The sequence below is a fragment of the Pituophis catenifer genome, unplaced genomic scaffold, assembly GCF_029215685.1.
Source record: "Pituophis catenifer annectens isolate HBS135680 unplaced genomic scaffold, rPitCat1.0.hap2 SCAF_3, whole genome shotgun sequence".
Lineage (NCBI taxonomy): Eukaryota > Metazoa > Chordata > Lepidosauria > Squamata > Colubridae > Pituophis > Pituophis catenifer.
The window spans coordinates 42,268,247-42,289,856 of record NW_027256883.1 but is presented as its reverse complement, the minus strand read 5'-3'; the positions used below and the strand labels follow the sequence as shown (position 1 = coordinate 42,289,856).

At 34.5% G+C, this 21,610-nt stretch overlaps 1 protein-coding gene across 4 annotated transcripts; it reads right to left on the bottom strand.

Annotated features, from left to right (window-relative positions):
- Positions 1-1,596: 1,596 nt before the first annotated feature.
- Positions 1,597-20,355, bottom strand: TCEA1 (transcription elongation factor A1). 4 transcript variants are annotated; one of them, XM_070940537.1, is made up of 11 exons: positions 20,077-20,355; positions 18,309-18,387; positions 13,467-13,529; positions 11,443-11,548; positions 9,854-9,941; positions 9,203-9,351; positions 7,364-7,420; positions 6,654-6,808; positions 4,781-4,927; positions 3,436-3,507; positions 1,597-2,388 (listed from the first exon to the last, which is right to left on the bottom strand). In XM_070940537.1, the coding sequence occupies exons 1-11, from the start codon at positions 20,130-20,132 to the stop codon at positions 2,380-2,382; spliced, it is 981 nt and encodes a 326-aa protein (XP_070796638.1). In that variant the 5' UTR covers positions 20,133-20,355; the 3' UTR covers positions 1,597-2,379. The 4 variants fall into 4 exon arrangements, with proteins under 4 accessions (XP_070796638.1, XP_070796641.1, XP_070796639.1 ...); XM_070940540.1 differs by lacking the exon at positions 20,077-20,355 and adding an exon at positions 19,461-19,474; XM_070940538.1 differs by lacking the exon at positions 20,077-20,355 and adding an exon at positions 18,961-19,018.
- Positions 20,356-21,610: the final 1,255 nt, after the last annotated feature.

Sequence of the window (21,610 nt, the reverse complement as noted above, 5' to 3'; positions counted from 1 at the left end):
CAACATTGTAAGTAAATAAAACATACAAGAAATATAAAGGCAGTACTCTATGCTGTCATCGCACAATCTTTTTTTTCCCCAGGGTATATTAAAATTGAGTCAGTATCACATTTTTAGTGAGACTATTATTTCACCAGAAATTATCATCACAATATGGACTAGCAACACACATGGATATGGAATTAAAGTTGTAATATTACTGAACTCTTGAATGTAAAAGCTATCTGCAGCAGTTACCTTAAAGGAAGGATAAAAAAAGTAAATGAAATGGAAGGGCTAGATCAGAAGGATCTTATATTCAAGTCAGTTCTAAACTTTTCAAACTAAATCAAAAGTATAACAAAAAGAAAAATCTGTAATTTACACATAGCAAAGATAGTAGTTCCATTATTAAAGACAGGATCTGGAGCTGTATTCACTATTTGGCAGCCATACCCATTTTGTTCAAAAAGTGAATGTTGTAATGAAAAGCAGAACAACTGCAGTGCTGAGCATTTAAGTATATTCCTGTCATCTCCACTCAAGACTGTTTCAAAGTAAAAATGAATCCCTAATGAACATGAACCAGATTTCAGCCATCAACATGATCCACAGTGTTAGGGAGGTATTTCCAACATCAAGTTCCTAGTTGTAAGGAATAACATCTCTCACTGCTGATGTGAATTTAATATATATGGAATAATTTTGTAAAAGTAAATTCATTCATTGTGTGTTAAAATATTGACATATAGGCAATATAGGGATTTTCAGTTTGTCCTGAAATGAACTCAGGCTAAGTGAAGCATTTCTGGGTGTGTCAACAAATTTAAGCGTACTTGACTCAGCATTTTGTAAGATCCAGATTTACCATCACAAAAAGTGAAATCTATTGTCACAGAATCAATATACCACAGGGATTGAGGGATGAAAACTATTATTATTCCAAGCTGGTGTTTATTAAGCAATCCTTACTTTGCAAAAAACCATCCTACTGTTTCCTGGGTATTTTATCAGGTGAGGTGTTCTGAAGTGAGTTATAGAAAGTGTAGTATAGTAGGGTGTGAACTGTAGTTTCGATAGTCCCTTGTCATCAGGAGCACAGTCTGAGCTTGTATGGAATTATTTTATGTTAGCTCTCCAAAACTGCTATGGGAAGTGCACTGCAGCATGCTAAAATTAGTGCCCTTCAGAATCTGGAAACAATTATATGATGTAAGTATCTTGCTGTTTTGAAAAGAGAAGTTTGATTGCTCAAAAAAACACTGTTAGGAAGAGCAGACTGATTTTGTTGGGCTTCCAAGTCTTTGATAGGTTGTTTAAATCAGCAGCCCCCAACTTTTTGGGAACCAGGAACAGGTTTCGGGGGGCGTGGTTTCGCATGCTGGCTGCATCCCGTGGATGGGGCTTCGCTTGTTATCGCAGCCCAGTTTGTGGCAAGCTGTGGACCGGTGCTGGTCCATGGACCAGGGGTTAAATACACTTGTACCCCATTAAGAGCACTTCCCTCTTAATTTATATTAAATTGTGTTATTTTTTCAACAATAATTTTTATTTTTCAAAATCACTTCTAGCAAATATTTTAAAGACGGAGTTTGAGAAACAATACACAACCAAAACTTGTAGAGAAAATTTACAGTTTTATTTCTGACCTCTGAGATCTAGGACTCATTCTAGACTATTTTTCAGTAAAATGTATTTGTTGTCAAATGTCTGTGTGATTGGTAAATTACATAACGTTTTTGGTCATGTTTGGAAAACAAGTGACCAAACAAAACAGATCAAACCAATACATTAAAAGGTAGACTAGAATTCATTAATATAAAAATACTGCACATATTTTATGTTGTATAACAGTAGGGGCATATCAATACAAATTTCAAAACTATTTGAAGTTTGACAATACAAAAAAGGCTTTTGTATGTTATGGAACAGGAAATATGATGAATTGCAAAAATGATTTATACAGCCTATCTACCCACACTAGATAGGGATTATTTTGTTAGTATAATGAAAAACTATTTGCTTTAACACACTGAAATGATTCAAATGGAGTATGACATTGGGAATTTTACAAAAAAAAATTCAACCATGTATGTCAAAAGCAAATAAGTACAATAAATTGTTTATAAAATTAAGAAAAAAACAGTTACCCAAATTTCATTGATAAAAGTTTAATGTAGAGTTGCTTATAAAAATGGAAAAAATATTACACCATACAACTAAGCATCCTGGCTCTGACTATTAACTACAGGGATGGTCATGTCAAAAACAAAGTCTAACTTCAGAGTTATCTGCTTAAAAGGAAGCAAACAAAAACATCTCTGCAAGTAATAGGATGCTTTACCTAGTTCTTAAAGCTAATTATAAAATTATTTTTAACTGGTCCAACAATTTCTTCTTCTAGCAGAACTGTAAAAAGAAAATAAATATTTATGAGATAGGCACATATAGTAGTAGGATCACTCCATTTGTTTTCTATAAATGCAAATATGCATATTTTACTTCTTGGACATATTCTGAGTATTCTATTTTAACATCAGGATTTATATCAAAATTCACTTCAATTTTAAGAAGTTTTTTTTTTTTTTTGCTTTAATTTATATGCCGCCCTCTTCCGGAGACTCAGGGCGGCTTATAATGCGTTAAACAATAGCTTTCACACTTTTGTATATTTATACAAAGTCAGCTTATTGCCCCCACAATCTGGGTCCTCATTTTACCTACCTTTGAAAGGATGGAAGGCTGAGTCAACCTTGAGCCTGGTGAGATTTGAATTTGCAGTAATTGCAAGCAGATGTTAATAACAGTGCTTTAGTTCACTGTACTACAGGCTCTTAATTTTAAGAAGTTAATTCAAAAACATAGAGGATCTGTTAAATCTACTTTTCTTGAATTGCAGATATCAGTTTTACATTTAATTTCATATGCAGAATCCTCTTTAAAAATAGATATATCCCAGAATGGCAATTGCGAAAATTCCACTTCGTATATTTACTATAGTTTTATTGCTAACTCTTATAAATTCATTAAAATAAATATTATATTACTGTCTACATTCTGAAATAGTGCCCTCTATTTTTTTTAAAAAAAGGTTCCTCATAGAGCAAATGTAAACCAATAATCAAGTTAAGTATACTTTTTCCAATAGAAAAAATTAAAAGCTTCTGACAAAACAATCTGTATATAATAAGTTTATCTTGCTTATTATAAATAAATCTTGCTACTTTAGTTTTCCTTTCTATTATCATTTATGCAACATTTGGCAAAATCTGACCATAAAATTATAATATTTGCATTCCCATCTTATTTCTCTTTTAATATTAGGCTGCTTCATTTTCATTATTCTGGTTAAATATATATAGAACAATGAAACAAATGCTTAATAAAACAAAAGCTTTAACATTACAAAAAAGAACCAATACTGCACAAAATACAAACAAAGCTAGTTATTTTTACCTTCCATCTGTTTCCACATTCATTGCATACAACAAAGGTTGTCATAGGTTCATCGGCACTTCTGGTCTGAACCTACCAAAACAAAAACAAAAACCAAACCCCAAACAGCAATGTTACTTGGCTATAGTTATATAATTTTCTTAATTTGTGGTACTACAAAATGCAATCTGATTTACTGATAAAAATAAGTGAACCACCCAAAAGCCAAAACTCTCTAATCACAATATAACACATTAGCTTGAATAAAAACGTATATGATAAGATCAAGTTAAATGCAAAACACCATACAAACTAGTCAGCTGCAAAGTGGACATTGAAAATGTAAAACAATATGAATAATAATACAATTAGAAGTCAAGCCTAGGAAAGTGCAAAGCTCTTCACCTGGGGTCAAAATGATGCTAATGTGGATATCAGGCAAGCCTCACTGGAATGGAATTCCATAACTGGATGCCATCTCAGAAAAAAACTCTGTCCCTTGTAGAAACCCACCTTACCACCTTTGAACTGTTTACTCAGATATAAAAGCCCAGTTTGTTTAATCACAGTTAATCTTTTGGTTACTTAGTAATGTATGCTAACAGTAACTTTTAATTCAATATTACAACTTTAGTCCAGAATATCAATGAGTTCATAATTTTCATATGAAATATTAAGTGAACCCACAATCCTTCTCTTTAACAGCTAAGATTCTCTCTTTTATGCCTCTGTGACAGATGAATTTTTAACTCCAATCTTCTCTAGGCAGGATAGCCAGCGGTAAGAAAACAGAGTATAAAATCTGGCAACACCAAGAAGACTACATTTTGCCCGTCATTACTCTCAAAAACAGTTTTCCATATCTTATTTGGTTATGAGTGTTTGGGAAAAACATTCAATTGTGCTTTTGCCTTCTTATATTGGGAATACAGTTAAATAGGGAGTGAAGATTTAGTGCTAAATCTGATGTGGAGAGAGAAAAGCTAAACATTAAAGAATATGCCCCAATTACAGATTACAGTAATGTTCTAACTATTTGAAAAATATACTGTATCCCAAGACAGCCAAATTATGGTTTGTTCAAAATTATATTTCAAAAAATGATAGATAGATAGATAGATAGATAGATAGATAGATAGATAGATAGATAGATGTTACTAACTCCAAAAGTTAATACTGTGATGGGCATGTAGAAATGTCTAAATCACAAACCAGAGTATCTATAAAACTATATATTTTTTAACTGTTAAGGTAGTTGAATCTTTTTCCTGCCTTGTTGGTTCCTTATAATATGTTGCGAGCATATTATTTAATATTATTTAATGTATTTCACAAAATTGCAAATGATTGAATGCTGCTTGAATACCTGGGTGTAAGTACAGTTCTTCTTTTTACATTTACCACAGGTAAATAGATCAGTCTGTGTTCCTCCTGTTTTAGCCATCTGGTGCTCTCTTATAGCTTCTTTGGTAAGATTCTTCCTCATTTCTTTCAGTTCATCACTTGCCATCTCCTATAGTGAGCACAAAAAAAATCATATTAGTTTTACACTTTTTAAATACACACACATACATACACATACTTTATTTACTAGGCAGCAGGCTTACCCTTTAATCTGTGAAAGCAAAAATATTACTTATATTTATGATATATGCATTAACCTTATTAGTTAATATTAGATTATTCTACATATCGGATTATCAGATTCCTTTTGGAGGCTTACAAAATGACGATTTATTTTACTGAAAATCCAGTTTAAGGACTAGAAATCATTCTTGTACGTCAGCCTCTAAAAGTTATCAAAAGATAATACCGAGTGGCTGCTGTCTGAAAATATAACATAGGCCATGTATCTTAGGTATTGTACAATAGTTTGGTTATTATATAGAACTTTTAAATGTTTTATGCTACATAGCTGCCTTCTGGGAAAAAAATATTTTCTTCAAATGGTTGAAGTGAACAGATTCAACATAATCTAATTATATATACAGGTAGCCTTACAAGGCAATTGGGACAGGAATTTCCATTACTAAGCAATGAAGTCATAATACAGGCAACCAAGTTAGGAGGCATTGTAGATTTAAGGTTTTTGATCCCTTTGCTGCTTCTGACTGTTTTTTACCATAGATATGGTAGCCTAACTTGGGCTGAAGATTCTAAGGACCATCAGGGTTTTAAGCTATTCTGAAAAGTCAAAAAAAAAAAAAAAAAGGAATAAAAGAAGGTAATGGCAAAGGGTTCTGTATTATTGCCAAGAAAACTGAACTATCAGCTCCAGGAAGTTGAGCTCAAACTGAAGTATTAACTTTAAGACACTATACCCATAATGGCGAATCTATGGCACGTGTGCCACAGGTGGCATGCAGAGCCATCTCTGTGGGCACACGAGCTGACGCCCAGGTCAGCTCCACCGTGCATGCCTGCGCACCGTTGGCCAGCTGATTTTTGGGTCTCTGATGGGAGACGTGTGCGCATGTGCAGGGGGTTCACTTGCGCATACATGGGGGTGGAGTGGGTGTGTTGCCCACCCACCCCATTTTTGGTTCCAGAAGGCTTCAGGGACAATAACAGCACAATATTGCTAGCACAATAACAGGGGTCGCACGTGCATGCATGGGGGGCGTGGGGAGGGCGCGTGCGCATGCAGGGAGTGGGTGGCGGGACCTGGGATGGGCGTTGCATTATGGGTGTCGGCACGTGCACACGCGCTTTCGGCACCGGAGGAAAAAAAGGTTCGCCATCACTGCACTATACCCAGTTAGAGGAGTGATCTTTCCGGCATAATACTATCTATATCAACTGAATGTAAGTCTTCAAGATTTCAAGTAGAAGCTTCTCCAAGTCATATCAGGAGATGCCAGGAACTGAACCAATGACTGCACGCAAAGCATATGTTGTTTCATCTATTTGTGCTATTCTATGGAGACTTGACAGCAGTAAATTATAGCCTTCTATATGCTAAAACATATGAAGTATAAATTTAAATACTTTATAGTACAATTTAACAATACATTCAGAATTTTTTCTCCCAAAATACAAATAATACTTTATTTTTATTTTGGAAACAAAAAAAAAAAATCATAGATTTTTGCTTAAACAAATCATGTAGACAGGAAGACTCTGATACTATTTTCAACTGAGATATGTAAATGTTGTTTTAATGTGTCAAGTAAATGTGGGTTCATACTTGTATCTTAGATTAAAAAAATAAAAATTGTAATATGCTGAATGTTTATTACCTCTGCTGACATTTTAGCAAATCTATCAGGAGCTATATTTCCACATAAAACATTTTTTCTTAAATTAGGATTTTTTGTATCTTTAAGATTTGCTATCCTGCTGCGCACTCTATTTTTATATTTCATGTCAGTATTTTTTAGCTCCTGAAATATAGGTATTCACGAATTAAGGAAATAATGTGTAAAACACAGAACTGATTTATTTTACAAATATCTGACCACATTTTATAATTGCGTTTTTAATTAATAAGAGCATACATATGTAGAAACTTAACTAAATTTATATTAGCCAAACTATTGTTTGTCTTGCTTACATGAATTAAATATGCCCAAAAGCAATGCTATTTTAATGGTATGATATTTTAATATTAAAATATTTTAATATTAATTTTTTTTAATAATCTCAGCTATCTCAAAGGCATGTATACACTTTGTACTGTTATTAACAAAATCCATTAATATATACAATAGTGTAAATATATATTTTTAAAAATATATCCTTTTTCTACCATACAATTTGTTTAAAATATTACCTGATCTAAAATACTTTAATAAAATTTATAAAAATATAAGTATTTTAATGAACACAATACAGACTAATGTAAAAAATTATAGGAGCCCACAAAAAATTAAAGAACCAAATATTTTAAAAGAGATTAAGAATTAAACTGCAGAATAAAGTAGAATTTTCATTATATAAGAAAGGATATCTTCTTCAATCTGAGAACCTAATTCTTCATCATCAGCACCAATAGCAATATAATCATCTGAAAAATAAATTAATTGGGAATCAGTTTTTTGTAAGATGATTATATACATATATTTAAATGCAAATGAAATTATGTTTAGTAAAATGTGCTCCAAATTATACAGTACTATAACTGCAGTGGATTCTATCCACAACTAGAGAGTATCATAAAAACAAGACAGAAAAAAAAAGTACAAAAATAAGTGTAAAACAATCACAAGGTGGCAATCCAAACAACAATTCAAACATAAAACATCACAAACAGGGGAGTTCCATCCACCCTACCCCAAGGCCTGGGTAAATAGATTCTCAAGGCCTTCTGGAACATCAGGGTGGGAAGCATATGGATCTCAGGGATCATCTCATTCCAGAAGGCAGGCACCCCTAAAGAAAAGGTGAATTTCCTAGGTATTGAAAGAGGATACCATTTAATTGAGATGACCCAAAGCATACCACTCTGCAACACTGATGGGCTGTTGTTCTGCCCATATCAGATGGGCAGAAAGTGAAGAAGATAGGTAGCTTAGGCCCAATACCATATATAGGGTTTTAAAGATAATAACCAGCAACTTGAATATTTCATTTGGACCCTTAATTTGTTAAACTCTGGGCTATTTATTTCTAGAACTGAAAGAAAGTCAGTTCTTTCAGTTCTCTTTTTCACTTGCCTCTTTGAATTAGAAATTAACTTTCTAACACTTTTTGCAGTGAAGACTTCCATCTGATATTAACTGGTCCAAGAAACTTCACTAGGTTATTTTTCTACTAGGTCATTTTTCACTTCACTTCTCCACTGCTTTTTTGGTGTAACTTATAACTTTAGACCAGCAGAAGACTTTCTACAGTACTGACACAAGACATTTCTTTATGTAATATTGGATGTGTATCCAATCAACTTAACTGTAAATTCAAAATTGCAACAATTATCAGTTCAGAGCTAAGAATAACAATTTAAGGCCTATTGTGGTCCGCCAGCAGCCTGCGGAGCTGGCAGCGGAGTCGGACAGCGATGAGGCTGAGGAAGAACATGGGCCAGTCCTGGACGCTGGGGAAAGGCCAGATGAGGGTTCTGCGTCGGAGGAAGAGATGGGGCCAGGGCCATCAGGGAGTGATATGCAGACTTCGGAGCCTCCAGAGGCTGACAGTAGAGAGGCAGAGGAACAGGAGGTGCCTGTTCCTAGTGCACGTATGAGAAGAGCTGCCAGAAGGCAGGAGCAGCTAAAGCAGAGAGGATGACTCGAGAGTAGGGCCAAAAGATGATTGGCCCCTCCTATAAGGCTTAAAAGACCAGCAATGGCTCTTGGCCTCTTTGCCGGAAAACAACCGTTGAGAGAATTGTTTCTTGTTTGGCTGTAGTTATTTCTTCTGTTCCTGAACTGTTGCCAAGAAAAGCCTTTGGCAGTTTGCCTAATTATCCCAAGGTCAGAGATAAACTAAAGACTGGTATTTTAAGGACTTTACTTTCATTTCATTTAGAATATGGCTGAGAATGAGTTAATTCTCAGCTGTTTTAATAAAATCTGTTTGTTTTTTGGAACTGTTTACATTTAATATCAACTATGTGGGCCTGGGTCACAACAAGGCCATTCTTAAAAAGAAATATGATAAATTCACAGCAACTAAAAATAAGCACACATACTGCAACATATAGCGGATCCTCTAAAAAAATGTTTTTCACCATGCACTTAATATTGAATCACAGCCGGTTTCTTAATAGCCTTGCATTTTGTATTAAATAAAAGTAGAAAGAAAATATGGAATCGAATGAAAAATAAGTATAGCACAGTACTATAATTCTTACCCCCTGTTTTAAGAGCTGCTGCCAACATTTCTCTGCATTTCATCCGTACAGAATCAGATGTGTTTGGAGCCCGGGGAAAAGAAGAGATATATGCGTCTGATGAAATGTTAGAATCCTCTTTCTTGCTGTTTGAATTGCTACTGGAACTGCTAAATAGGCAAACAGACAAACACTTTTTTTTTGTTCTGTTTCATAACGAATCAGCAGGATCCATAAGGGATCATTTGGACCCTCTTTATCACCCACCCAGACACTGCTTTTATTGATCAAATGACCCTTTTAAATATCTAAATCAATAAACAAATCTTCCCGTATTAAATATATTTCCATTTGTATAATGAAGTTCATAAATGCATAAATAAATATTCCGTCAATCCCAAGTGTTAAAGTAATACAAAAATGAAGTCTCTTCTCTGTACATATTGATTATTTCTGACATAAATATTCCAATCTAAACTGACAGGATTTCATTTAACCAAGTGTTAAATGTTCCTGTACATGGTATAAGACTATTCTGTAATCTTTTTTCCATATATTCTTTCATCATGTTCTTTAATATTACCCTTGAGTTTGTACTCAAGTTTGTAAACATTAGGATGACTTAATGTTAGTAGTCTTCTACCATTTAAGCAAAAAGATTATAAGAAGTACCTTTCTTCCCTCGCTTCAGGACTATTTTGTGACGATGATGCCGATTCTTTTTTCTTGTCTTCAGATTCTTTGTCATTTGATGGTCCATCTAAAATGTATATATAATACATAAAAGCAATAATAATTCAGTTGATGAAATAAGGGGATGTCAATCCAAGATAAATAAAAGATTAGGGAATGCCTGACAGCAATGAATGAATTTAAGTAATTAATTAATTATATGTGATTAATTAACTAATTAGCTTTATAAGAACAGGTTAGATAAATCTTTGCTTCCTGTTCTTCTTTCTCTTTTGCCCTTTATGTAGCCATTTCATTCTACTTAATTACTATTTAGTTTTGTCTAATCTCAAGATGACACATAATACTAACTATGCATAACTGAGACCTACCAACAAGCATCAGAGAGGCACAATCGACTTTTCTAATTCTTAATTTAAAAAATGAAAATAACTATCATCATAAAGAACATTCAAAGAATATTCTTCTGATATTTTCTAAATCTACATCTATTCTAAACTGCTCTTTTCCACAGGTAGAAAATTAGTATTTTTTTTCACGAAGTAAAGCTAGAAGGGGGATATGTAAGAAATAAATCTGTGGGTAAAAGTGTTACATTTCTCTGTCCCAGTGTAGCAACTCTGAAACAGCTCATTGAACCCCTCTCTCCATGGTAACAGGATGAAAGTTTGGATGTCATAATAGTTTAAAATATAGGGGAAATACAAGGAATAAAATCAAGAAAAGACAAATCACAGGAAAACTCTTGAAGACAGAAAAATGTATTATCATTGTTAAGGAATCAAGAATCCAAGTAAAAGGTAGAAGTTGGATTACAAAGGAAATAATTATCCCATGAACATTACTGTATCTTAATCTCCATATGCTACAGTACACAATTTACTGGTACATCATTCTGGTTATAGGCTAGCTAAGATCCTTGTCATTCATATCAAGCTGGACAAACTATAGATTTTTGAGAGAATTTTGCAAGATAGATTCATCAGCACTGTTTAATGCAATGTTCTTTTTTAAAGTTTACTGAAAGGTTACTGTAGTAAGACTAGTTTCAAAAAGGTTTCTATAATTTACTGATCCATCTTCAAAATGCTAGATTATTAATAATTATTAGATTGTTATCTTTCTTATGCATAGTTTCCCAAATATATTAATTATATTTTAATAGTTGTAAAACTCTTTGTTTATATTTTAAGTTTTCACTATATTCTCAGTGCATTAAGTTTGAAGGTATTTTTTTTTTAAAAAAAACGTACATTTCAAAATGCTCTTTTCCCATGCTTCAACCATTTTAAATTGTCTAACGCACATAATAAACTACTTGAGAATATTCCAGGATATCCATCCTCCCCCACCTGTAAACATATTCCTCAGATCAACTAAGTAGTCAGTAGCACATAGAATAATCAAGAAGGAATATCTCTTAAGGTATGTTATAGTTTCATTCATCACCACAGCCAAAAACCATAAGAAGAAACTGGATATACAAGACCAAGAAAAGGAATTAATATTTAGATTAATTTGAAAATCATCTAGCAATGAGAAAATGCAAAAGTTTAGTGCATCTGTACCTAACAATTTCTTCCATGATTTAATGAGAGATTTTGCTAGAGATGTAACTTCTTCATCTGTACTTTGTTTCCGAATTGCATTCACAGACATTCCAATTCTTGTAGACTGAAAATTAAAATATTTAAGATCAATGACAGGTAATTGCAAGATGATATATATATATCCCATTAAATCTCCCCCTCCCATAAATATGTTGGAATAGTTATTGGTTTGGTAAATATAAGAAGTTTCTAAATCTGGTATCAAAATTGATACATTGTAAATAATTATTTAAAGTTCTGGTTAAGATTATGGTGATAGATAAATGATATAAGATTTCTTTATTTTCTTAAAGGTAAAGTATTAAGATAACAATGCAAGTTATTTCAAGCAGTTTGAAAAGACATTAGGAACACTTTTATGATAAGGAAAAACATTAAATTTTACTTAACTATTTTATGGCTACGGTATGATAGAGGTTAACTTTCTTGATTTTTAGCTGTATTGCTGTGCATAAATTTCAATTTAAATTTCTTTGTGAAATAAAATGGAGTAGATTTTAAAAAAAGATACAATTTTAAAAGTTTCACATAATGATGGAGACTTAAGTCTAGTCTGACTTATTTCTTACGTGTAGCAGAACCTGTTTATGCAATTTCTTTCTTCTTCTTTTTATATATTTTCAAAATAAAGCATGCTGATCTACTACTATCTATTGTACTAGAAAAAAGTGCATAAGGAATTCTTATAATTGAACAAACCATCCATTGTTCATAGTAAAAAATTAATACTCAATTTCCAATGTTTACACAAATGTGTTCTGTTTTAATTCTATTCTACCTGAAACAATCTCATGTGTAACAAAAAGAACATAAACTAAAAATCAACTGTTCCTTTTCTGTTAGCTATGTGTTCTGGACCTAACAGCTTTATGTATACACATCAGTTTAGAATACTGATTTCACACATGCTTGCATAACTATACCTAGATTATTTACATTATTAAACATGAATATTTATAACAGACTAGTGAGAAAATAGATATCTTAGGTGAATTTTATACTTTCACTCCCTTTGAAAAAATCATAGATTCTCTGATCACCTCATCTGCAATTTCAGTCACCAAGGTGACAGATCTCTTCATAGTGATCTGAAGAGGCAACTACTGTAGCTTTCCTTTAAATGTCTTATGAGACTAACTCATATCCTGATTTTATGAAAAATTAATGTCCTTTTTATATATTTTTTATCAGCTTTCTGCATTTTGTAGAATAATAATTTTTATTTTTTATACTTTTAAATATTTTCTTTTTAACTGCCCAGAATCACTAAAAGTTAGGTGGCATATAAATTTATAAATAAATAAATACACATCTCCAAAATATGAGACAATCACTGAAGCTCAACTATCATAGGATACAGGATATACAGGTAGTACTCAACTTACAACAATTCATTTAGCTACTGTTTGAAGTTATGTCACTGAAAAAAGTGACTTATGATCATTTTTCACACTTACAACCATTGCAGAATGCTCATGCTTATGTTATCAAAATTCAGACACTTGATAACTGACTCATATTTATGACAGTTGCAGTGTTCCCGGGTTATGTGATCACTTTGTGCAACCTTCTGACAAGCAAATGGGAAAGCAGAATCACTTAACAATTGTATTACTAAATTAATACCATAGCTGCAGTGATTCACTTAACAACCTTTGCAAGAAATGTCATAAAATGAGGCAAAACTCACTTAACAAATGTCTCATAGCAAGAGAAATTTTAGGCTTAATTGTGGTCGTAAATTGAGGACTACTTGTATAAGCATCACAAATCTACTAGCAAGATCCAATAATCATAACTAAAACTATTTTTCCTTATCAATACATTTATAGCATTTATGTTTGAAGTGAAGATCTGACAAATCATTTTCTCTTTGTAAGGAATCCGAAATATCACACTGATGAATGTTAGCTTCTTTATCTCTGTGTTTACAGCATAATCAACTTCAGTATTTGCAGACAAAAAAAAAAAAAAAAGCATACCTGTAACAGTTCCAGCGTCATGGGTATATTCTTAAGTTCCTTGAGTAAATCAAGAGCCCCACTCTGCAAAATACATTGAAGATTAAATATACCTATTGCCATATACTTTAAAAAGTCATCTTCAAATCTATGATATAAATGCTAATGAAAATGATACTGCTATACATTTGAAAAATATTTCTTTATGTTTGTTCCACGAATTGACAACTCTTCTCTTCCTTAAAAATGTGAACTAGGTCCATCCTAAAGTAGACTACCTAAAATGACATTTAATTAAAATATTCTGAAGACTACTAATTTTTCCAATATCTTGCACAATATTTAAATTCAGCCTAAAGAAAAATTATAGAATTAGCAGAAAAGCAAATACTATCCAAGATGTCCCAGGAGGAGGAAGCTACATTGTCGATAATTTTTCATTATATTTTCACTTGTTTATTCAGTCTTATTTCTATTTAATGCTGAGCTAATTTATTTTTAAACATAGTAAAAAGGGGGAAGGGGAAAATATACTTTACACAGCATTCAAACTGTTTAACTTCTATAGGCACAATCTATCAGTTTTAGATTATACTCTTATATTGATCTGATTGAAAAGTTAGATTTGTAAGATTTATAAAAATTTACTTCTCTAGCAACACGTAAATCATAAGCATCAAAAGAAATATTCTGGTAGATATTATGAAATAGAATTGAATTGTAAGAGTAATTTAATGGAGTATAACCACAATATATTAAAGGGACATATTTGTATCAACTTTATTTTTACTACACAGAATTTTCCTTCTATTGAAATAATAAAATTCTTTTTGTTGAAAGAGTTTTAAAAAACACTCAATTAATGTCAACTTTATATTCATATCACTATTATTGAGCACTGAATCACAACACTCCACAACTATAAAAAATCCTATCCAAGAAAGAGAGACAATTCAAATTAAGGCAGTTCCCATCAGACTTTGGCTTCATGTCACATAGTGTTGTAACTCCGACTCCCGAGCCTGACCTCATGGAGGAAGAAGACTCAGAAGGTGAGGGGGAGGAATTGACAAGGCCTCCCTCTCCAGGACTCTCCTCTCTGGCAATGCCTGAGGTTCCATCCGAAGGCCAGGAGGAACAGCCTAGGATGGGCCAGGAGGAAGGCATTTCAGAGCACCCATTGATAGAGAGTGATAATGATGAATCCTGGCTTGATGTCAGGCAGCGTCAGAGGGAGAAGCGTGCACAGCTAAGGAAGAGGCGTGGGAGGGCCAGGGATTGAGCTGAGTCACTGAGCCATGCCCCACAAGGGATAAAAGGAGGCGTGATTGCTCGGCAGGCTTTGTGACGGACAAAAGTTTAAACTCTAAAGAATCACATCGTGAATCCTGCACTTCGGCTCAGATATATTTTGGACTAAACTCTTGTGGATAATTTGTTGCTCTGGAAACGGACTGCAGATAAGGCCTCTCCTGCTTTTGGGGAGTACTAATTGGACTTGGCAGGCGTTTTACAGTTAGCTGCCAGAACTCTCGTCTGCCAGGAATTCTGGTCTGTTTATACAATAAATTATTGGCAGGCGTGTTTGATACTGCATTTGTCTGTGTGAGGACGGGGGACAGAACACATACATTTTATTGCAAAAAATAAGGAATTCTAGTGATAAGAAAGTATGAATAAAATGTCTTTTGCATAAGGCAAGCCCTATTCAGGACACATGAGAATTTAACCAGTTAGTAAGATTTGTCCACTTAAGACCCCAACAGATACATATATACAAGCCTAGAAAAACATGTAACAAAGTTATTCAGGAGGTGAAGAAGTTGCCTTTCCAAAGACAAGATCAAAAGAAATACTGTATTTTTCAGTCTATAAGTCGCACCGGAGTATAAGATGCACCAAGATTTCGAAGACGTAAAGAAGAAGAAAAAGGGTTTTGCCCTCCCCGGCTCCCAGGAGCATTCTGCAGGCCTCCCAAACACTCTGCGCGTCCCATTTTTGCGAAAAACAAGCCTGTTTTTCACAAAAATGGCACACATGGGGTGGGGTTTTGTGAGGCCAAAAATGGTTGTATTTGGTGTATAACACGCGCCAACATTTCCACTCTCTTTTAGGAGGAGAAAAAGTGTGTCTTATACTTTAAAAAGTACGGTGTCTTGTAGTCCATAAAATTACTAAAATTTTCACTAAAATCACTAAGACACTACAACAACCATAAATATATGCCAGTTGCCAAGCGTTCGAATTTTGATCACATGACCACAGAGATGCAACAATCATAAAGGAAAAAAAGATTATAAGTCACCTTTTTCAGTGATGTTATGACTTTGAATTGTCACTAAATGAATAGCTAGCTATAAGTCAAGGACTAAACTGATTTTCTTTTGTTAAGCAGTATTTCTGACAGCAAATCTCAGTTAATTTCAAGATAAAATTTCTAAGAAACTGAAGCCATCTACATGAAATATAACTGTAAAACAGGCATTAAAACAACATTCAAAAATACTTTCTAAACACTTTCTGAACAAAAATACTTTTTGCACAATACAAACACATACACAGTATTTGCTTTTTACTCTTTCATTAATTTGCAAAAATTTAACATGTACTACAAAATATGTCTAAAATTAATAATTTCAATTATTACTGCAATTTTCTTTCCTTATCAAATAATACAAAAGCTACCGAAGAGGCTTTGGATAGTGAGATGGGCAGATAGATAGATAGATAGATAGATAGATAGATAGATAGATAGATAGATAGATAGATAGTTAGTTTCAGTCATAACCCTGAAATTATTAGAACCTTTCCACCATAGACATGTTCATTAATACTTTATTTATCTCATATCTAAAGATATCCTCATTCACATATGTTTATAGTACAGTTACTTTGGTTTTAATATATTGTTCTACAATATTTACAAAATAGATGTCACTACTGATATTATGGCTTTTGTTCTTTATCCTGGTGCTCTCAGATGTGTTGGGACTACCAGAATTCCCAGCCAGCTTGTGGCAACTCTCTACAAAAAACAGAACAGTTCTAAAACTGCAGTAAAAATACATGACCTACAGATTATTAAATTCATGGGGCCTCCAAACCATTTTTATGATAGCTGAATCCCTAAAATATTACAACACTCCCCCCACTAAAAAAACCCAAAACCCTGCAGCAAAGGGTAAATATATACAACCAAAAAAAAAAAAAAAAAACAACAACCACAGAAACCTAACCAGGCATTTATATGATATTACTGTTTTTGAATCTTCAAAATTTGATTCTTGTATATTAAAAAAAAATGATTAAGTTGGCTGTGTAATACAGGTAGTCCTCAACTTACGACTACAATTGGGCCTAAATTTCCACTGCTAAGCAAGGTAATTGTTATGTTTGCCCCATTTAACTACTTTTTTGCCAGTTTTTAAGTGAATCAATGCAGTTATTAAGTGAATCATGTGGTCGATAAGTGAATCTGGCTTCTCCCATTGACTTTGTCAGACGCTGGTTGAAAAGGTTACAAATGGTGATCACATGACCCCAGGATAGTGCAACTGTCTTAAATACATACCAGTTGCCAAACGCCCGAATTTGGAACTGGTGTCCATGCGACCATGATGATGATATAATGGTCATAGGTGTGAAAATCTGTGATAAACCACATTTTTCAGTGCTATTGTAACTTTGAATGGTCACTAAACTAATGGTTGTAAGTTGAGGACTATCTGTACTAGAAGATTTCCAATTGCAGCAACTGAATAATGTCACACAAGCATTAGCAACACAAGTTCATTACATGGTCTAGCAGCTCAAATGCTTTATTCCTAATGAGAATTTAAAATAATGTATACCTAAATGCTGGTACAGAACATGGTAATCTTTTATGGAAAAATTCTAAACAGCAGTTCTGCTCAGAATAAACACATAAAATGACCTAAGTATACATGGGATTGTAGTTTACATGTTAACTCTTCCCAGATAGACAGATCACATGCCCTATTTTTTAAATGTCTACTTTTTTAAATGTCTGGGAATACTGGGGCACGGTAAATTTATCAACATTGAAAGCTACCTTACATGAATCAGTCCCTTAAATCATATCCGTTATTCCACAGATAACACAATATAATCTATACTGGCAAGCAGTGGTCTCCAGGATCATATGGAATTTTTTTCCAGTTAGACACAGAGCTGCCACAGATCAAACCAAGAATACATCAGGAATTTAGAATTGAAACTGTAAGCATATATTGTGGGGGGGAAAGGAAGATTCTATTGAAAATTTTCTAAAAGCTGTGCCTGAATCCTATAGGACTTCTCCCTCCTCCTCTTTTTCTCTCATATTTTACTTTATGCTATCATCATAAACCTATGCTAAGGTTTCACTCAATTTGGTGGGTCTTACCTTTCTTTACAATTCACATAATTAAAACTCAGCTTTAACAACTTAATATTAAAAATATTTTAAAAGTATATTTAATTTAGCATGGAAAACAGCAGATATGAAGATTCTAAACACATAGAACTATTGCTAATCAAGTGTTTATGAACTTTGGAAATAATTCTATCTATATTTTGAAGTTTGATTTAAAACTACTCAATGACACATGACTGTAGTCTTTATTAGTCTTTTTTAAAATACCACTAAAATATGATTCTATACTCCAAGTCTTAAGAGTCTATACACAGAGGTGCTGCTGTCTATAACAGAGAAAATACTTTTGTGCCTACTCAAAAGTAACTTCTACTAAATTAAATATCATTTATCTCAGGTATGAGTGTATAGAATGGCAGCATGATGCACATGGAAAAATATTAAGTACACTGATTCTATATCTAATAATAGGAAAAGCTACTGCTTACCTTTTCTTGTCTAATCTTACTCAACTGCTCTTGATTTTTGAATATCCATATGTGCAACTTTACCTCTGTCAACTTGAACCTATTCATTACACAATAAGGTAATTCATTACACTAAATATACTATAAAAAGCATTAATAGTTACTAATATCACTATAATAAAAGCAATTATAATCCTTAACAATACTACCATATCATGGTTCAAGGGGATTAAGAGACCCTAATGTAAATGAAAAAATATCTGTGCACAAGACTGCATATTAAATCCATACTAAAATAAAGAATATTTTAGTATGGCTAAAGAGCTTGTCAAAAGTTCATATAATTAATAACAGAAACTTCTTAACCTTCTAGTGTCAAGGCTGGCTTTATTCTAAAATTCATTGTATGTGTGTATGCATTAAATAAAACATTTTAGCAGACAATACTTTGTGCAATATCTCAGAGTTTGTCTTTTCTGCAAGTAACTATATTGAAAATAAACTGCAACATATATAAACTAGAACTGCAATTATCCCAAGCTAATGTTTTTATACGAAGTTTGTGATTTTCATGTAGCTTTGCATCCGAGTATTTTTACGGTTGTTTCGTAATGGTACCAAGAAGTTTTTTCTTGGTAGCCACAGAACACTTTTGCTATACAATGCAAATCACCTATTTCTTAACACCAAAATCTGAATTCTTCCAATGTACTTCTTCATTTCACAGTTGGCACTTGAAATTGCTCAGATGCAGAAAGTGGTAGCTTAGGAACATCTAAAATCCAGAGACTCCCTCTCTCTGGAACAGGTAATGGAGTGTTAGATTAGTGTTTTAAACTTACAATTCAGAGAGTCAGATTAACAGAGTTGAAAGGCTCTTGTACGTCATCTAGTCCAACCCCCCACCACCCTGCCCAAGCAGGTAACCCTATGTATCTTATAATTATATAGTATGGACAGCATTTTGAATCAAATCTTTTGTTTGTTGATTGTAAATAAACATTATAATAAAACACTTCCAGAGTTCAATATCCACACACAGTAGTACTGCAGTGCCGCATTTAAATGTTAATAAGATGTTTGGGAACAATCTCAATGGATGCTCAAATTTACAAGGGTTAAAACAATGCAGTGTACTGAATTACAACTGCAAAATGGAAGTTTGATATATACCTATAGGGTAAGCGTCTTTAAGACATTTTAGACTATGGATCCTCTAACTCCAAATAACCAGAAAAGTCACAACGTCTTCGGGAAAAGGAGAAAAGGGGCTGGCATCGCATTATAAAGAAGAGGAGAAAGGTAGCATTGTCTTAAGGATAGAACAGCTTTCCAACAAAAAATGTTCCACAACATTAATCTGCCCCAACTCTCTTGGAGGCTCCAGTGGGCTCTAATTTCTGATTTTCCGGAAGTGAAGAATTGGGCCTTTCGCCAGGGCAATAAATGCCGCCACAGGACGCTTCCCCTGGATTTGAACTCGACGTACGACTACGGCTCCTTAGAAACCAGGAGAGCTACCACAACTGGCCCAGACACGGAGCTCAGGGTCCCCGTCACGCGAACTGCGCTTTCCACAGATGACAGTTGGAACATCACAAAAGAGAAACTGCTCGCGAGCGAAGCCTGCCCTCCATTAGCCCCTCATTTATCACCCCCCCCCCCGGAAAAAGGCGGGCGCCCCGTTGAGGTGCAGCGCCACTGATTGGTCGGACAGAAGTTGAAGTCGGGCGCGCGAGGGGGCTAACGGATATTTCTCCCTCCCTCCCTCCCTCCCGATGGACCTCACCGCGTTCTTCTTCTGCACCATCTTGTCCATCTTCTTAGCGATGCGGATGATTTCATCTTCGGTGCTCATGGCGGCTGCCGGGTCCGCGGCGGCGCCTCTCTCTCTCTCTCTCTCTCCCTCTTTCTTTCTCTCTCTCTCTCTCTAATGAGCGACTGAGGAGGAGTGAGCTTCAACCTTCGATGCTCCTTCTACGCCACGAATGCCGACGCTTTCAGCGCAAAAGCAAAGATGGAGCCGCCAAATCACTGTCGGGGTCGCTGTGAACATCAACCGGCCAGGAGCGACAGCTCGGCAGCCGTAGCGCCAGGCCTTGCTGATCAAACCTCGGTAAAGAGAGCCAGGAAATGCTTTGGAAAACCGAAAACATCGATTAAGGGGAAAAAAAGGGGGGGGTGGAGCTTCGTCTCCCTTCAGAGTTCCGACAGCTCAGCGGAAATGGAGGATAATAAAGCTCTGCGTGGGGAGAAGGGAGGGAAGAAGAGGTTGTCGTTGACCGAAAATGACACGGAGGTGTAGAATCTTTGTAATGTCAGGACATTGGGCTGTGAGTTGTTCTGTCTTGGCAAATGGAAAAAGGAGTAGCAGTGGTTGCGATCTCGGGGAGGTAACATAACTCTAGGCGTGACGACCTCCAAGTACGTTGGACTACAAAACCCATGACTCGCAGGATGCCCAAATGATGACACTAGTTTGCAGTCCAATTTATTTGGAAGGTTATGGATTGCAATGGCTTGTCAAAGAGAGGGTTATCTTCAAGGATCCAATTTCCTGAAATTAAAACTACTTTGCAAGTTTGGTCATTTGTATATTGCTTTTTTGTCCTTTTTGTTAAATATATAAAAATTAGAAGTTCTCATTGGCATCCTTCAGTCTCAAGAGACTATGATATCGTGCTCTGGAAAGAGGTCCTAAAACAGCATCTAGTGTGACTAAAAAGTCCAATTCGAGAGTGGCAATCCCTTCCACATTTCCCTGCCCAGCCCCCAGATTTCGCTGGTTCCGGGACTGTCTCTTTGCCTCAGCCTGCTGAACAAGTGTCTCTTCGAATTGGAGAAGGCCATGCTGCGTCTTTAGCCTCCAAACTGAACGATCGGAGGTCAAGGTTTCCCAGTTGTTAATGTCCATTCCCAGGGCCTTTAGGTCCTTCTTGCAGATATCCTTATATCACAGCTGTGGTCTCCTTCTGAGGCGCTTTCCCTGCACTAATTCTTCATACAGGAGATTAAAAATTTCTACTTAAAAATTAGAAGTAGAACAATTCTAAAACAGTATTTTAGAACAGCCATGGGTGCAATCTTCTCTGTAGGCTTTAAAACTGTGCTAAAGTATTTAGGGCATTTTGAATAAATTTATTTTGATCTAGAATGCAAGAGAAAATATAAAGTTCAGCAAGTCTTTGGCAGGTATATTTAGTATTTATTGACTGAAGGAAAGTATCAGTGATTACTGATTTATTAATTTAAATTGTCAGAATGGTTTTGCAATTACGTGCATTGGGATTTCATGAAGAGATGGATTTATATGTAGTTCTACT